The 2,258-nt window shown below is 39.8% G+C and overlaps 1 protein-coding gene across 1 annotated transcript in view; it reads right to left on the bottom strand.

Moving 5' to 3' along the window:
- LOC109937398 (peripheral plasma membrane protein CASK) overlaps positions 1–1,312 on the bottom strand; it is a 183,038-nt gene extending 181,726 nt beyond the window's left edge. The window contains exons 1-2 of the mRNA XM_048603099.1: positions 1,288–1,312; positions 419–547 (exon numbers count right to left, since the gene is read on the bottom strand). Coding sequence (XP_048459056.1) covers positions 419–547; positions 1,288–1,312 — 154 coding nt within the window. The remainder of the gene's footprint in view (positions 1–418; positions 548–1,287) is intronic.
- Between the last annotated feature and the right edge of the window lie 946 nt (positions 1,313–2,258).

The raw sequence follows: 2,258 nt of genomic DNA, 5'->3' as shown, positions 1-2,258 counted from the left end.
GGAGAAACACAGCAGGCCAGGCAGCACCAGAGGAGCAGGAAAGTTCACAACTTTCCTGCTCCTCAGGTGCTGCCTGGCCTCCTTGTGTTCCTCCAGCTCCACACCAAATTATCTCTGACTCCAGCATCTGCAGTTCTTACTATCTCTGAGGGGTCTGTTGTTTACTGACTTATTATCTGTATCCTTGATCACAAGTAAACATGAGGAAATTTTGTGTTAGAATAATTGTATAATTATCATTTTTTATTATTCACTGTTGAAGATAATGCTCTGCATCACTAAGGAAATATGCACTCAATAAACATAAATACTATATCTTTGATGTACAGCTTTGTTGTAGAGCTAGAGTACTTTGCTCTGTAAAGATTATGTAGGGATCAGCTTTAATGTCTAGTTTCTCTAGAATGGAAAAAAGTACCTGAGGAAGTGGGGTCTTCAGAAAAATCAGGCAGTTCTTCCGGAGGGTCTCCATAGAAGGAATTGAACTTGTGGCTTGATACAGCTGCTAATACTGCCCCCTGAAATAAATAAAATGAAAATTTGTCACCTTATTGTATTATTCGAATAAGATGACAATCTGAATCAAGAAAGAACATGACTGGACTAATACTTATTGTTGTCAATATCTCAGTTGATAAAAAAATGCAACTTTGAGCACTCTTAGGTTTGAACCAATTTGGTACAAAAGAGCAATGTTGTAATCCTTGTGGCATTAAAATACAAAGAATACATACAATGATCTGACAGATAACTGCTATGCTTTGGAGTAGATATGGAAGTTTCCATATCATAGCACATTTTAAAGTAGTTTACAGACAGAGCGAAAGACTGATTGCTTTTTGGGATGTTCCAGACGTTCTGTTTATACTTTCTATTCAACTTCAGCACCTGTCACTGAACTGTTTGTAACACAATTGTAGCTCAAAGTCAACAGACACACAAATAAAAAAAAGTTGTTCAAGTAAGATTTTTTCACTGTGTGCATTATCTCACTTAACCATTTACCATGTAGGTATTCATTCTTCTCAAGGTTATTATCAAATTAAAATTTGAAGTTACTAGTGAAACTTAAAAGGCTACACATCATTCAGCATTTAATACATAGAATGGATCTGATATTTTGGATAATAATAGATTACACTACACAGCAACTAGTCAGAATTGTCAACCTTACGTCATTCCATTTCCAAACTAACAGTTGAAAAAGTAGTATAACAATTTGAAGTTTTAAAAAAACATTGAATATGAAATTAAAGCACAATACAATGAGATAAAAGTGGGCTGTACCATTTGCTTTGGGTGTGAAGATCATAATGCATGGTCAGGTGGAGATAGGCAACATGCAGACAGTTAGAATTCATTTATCTGATTGTAGACGGAGCCAAGCATCTGTTGCATTGCTGGCTACCTCTGCACACATCCAGGGTCCGAGCAGTGCATGCCTTGCCTCTTTAAGGGAAGCAGTGCAACAACAGACTCTTGGTGAATATTTCTGCTGCATTACTAAATGAGGAAAATGGAACGTTAGGACACAGACAATATTCCATGGTCATAAATGCATCACTGAGAGCCCTAGTAGGTGGACAGAGATAGATGCCATATTTCTGCCTGGTCAAGGAGATCCTCAAAGGCCATGGTTAGAAGATACTTGAAGCAGACAGCTGGAGAGGTCAGCACTACAAGTCTAATCACTTCATGCGTACGGTCAAAGTCAGAGAACGCATCTTCACGTGCCGTCTCAAATCCAATCCTCCATCAGCCTCTCAGAAGACATAGAGTCTTAGGGATGTACAGCACAGAAACAGACCCTTCGGTCCAACTCATCCATGCCGACCAGATATCCTAGATAAATCCAGTCCCATTTGCCAGCATTTGGCCCATATCCCTCTAAACCCTTCCTATTCATATACTCATCCAGATGCCTTTTAAATGTTGTAATTGTACCAGCCTCTACCACTTGCTCTGGCAGCTCATTCCATACATGCACCACCCTCTGCATAAAAAAGTTGCCCCTTAGGTCCCTTCTAAATCTTTCCCCTCTCATCTTAAATCTACACCCTCTAGTTTTGGACTCCCCCACCCCGGGGAAAAGACCTGGTCTGTTTACCCTATCCATGTCCCTCATGATTTTATAAACCCTCAAAATCATTCAGCAAGCACCAGTTGATACTTGACAAGCAGATACTGCATCTCAGCCTCATACCAATGCTGTCAGCCTCAGGTCAGGGGCAGCTTAGCTCACTACCCTGCAAAAGCTG

Source organism: Rhincodon typus, chromosome 11 (assembly GCF_021869965.1).
Source record: "Rhincodon typus isolate 14 chromosome 11, sRhiTyp1.1, whole genome shotgun sequence".
Taxonomy (NCBI): Eukaryota; Metazoa; Chordata; class Chondrichthyes; order Orectolobiformes; family Rhincodontidae; genus Rhincodon; species Rhincodon typus.
This window is presented reverse-complemented; position numbering and strand designations above follow the sequence as displayed.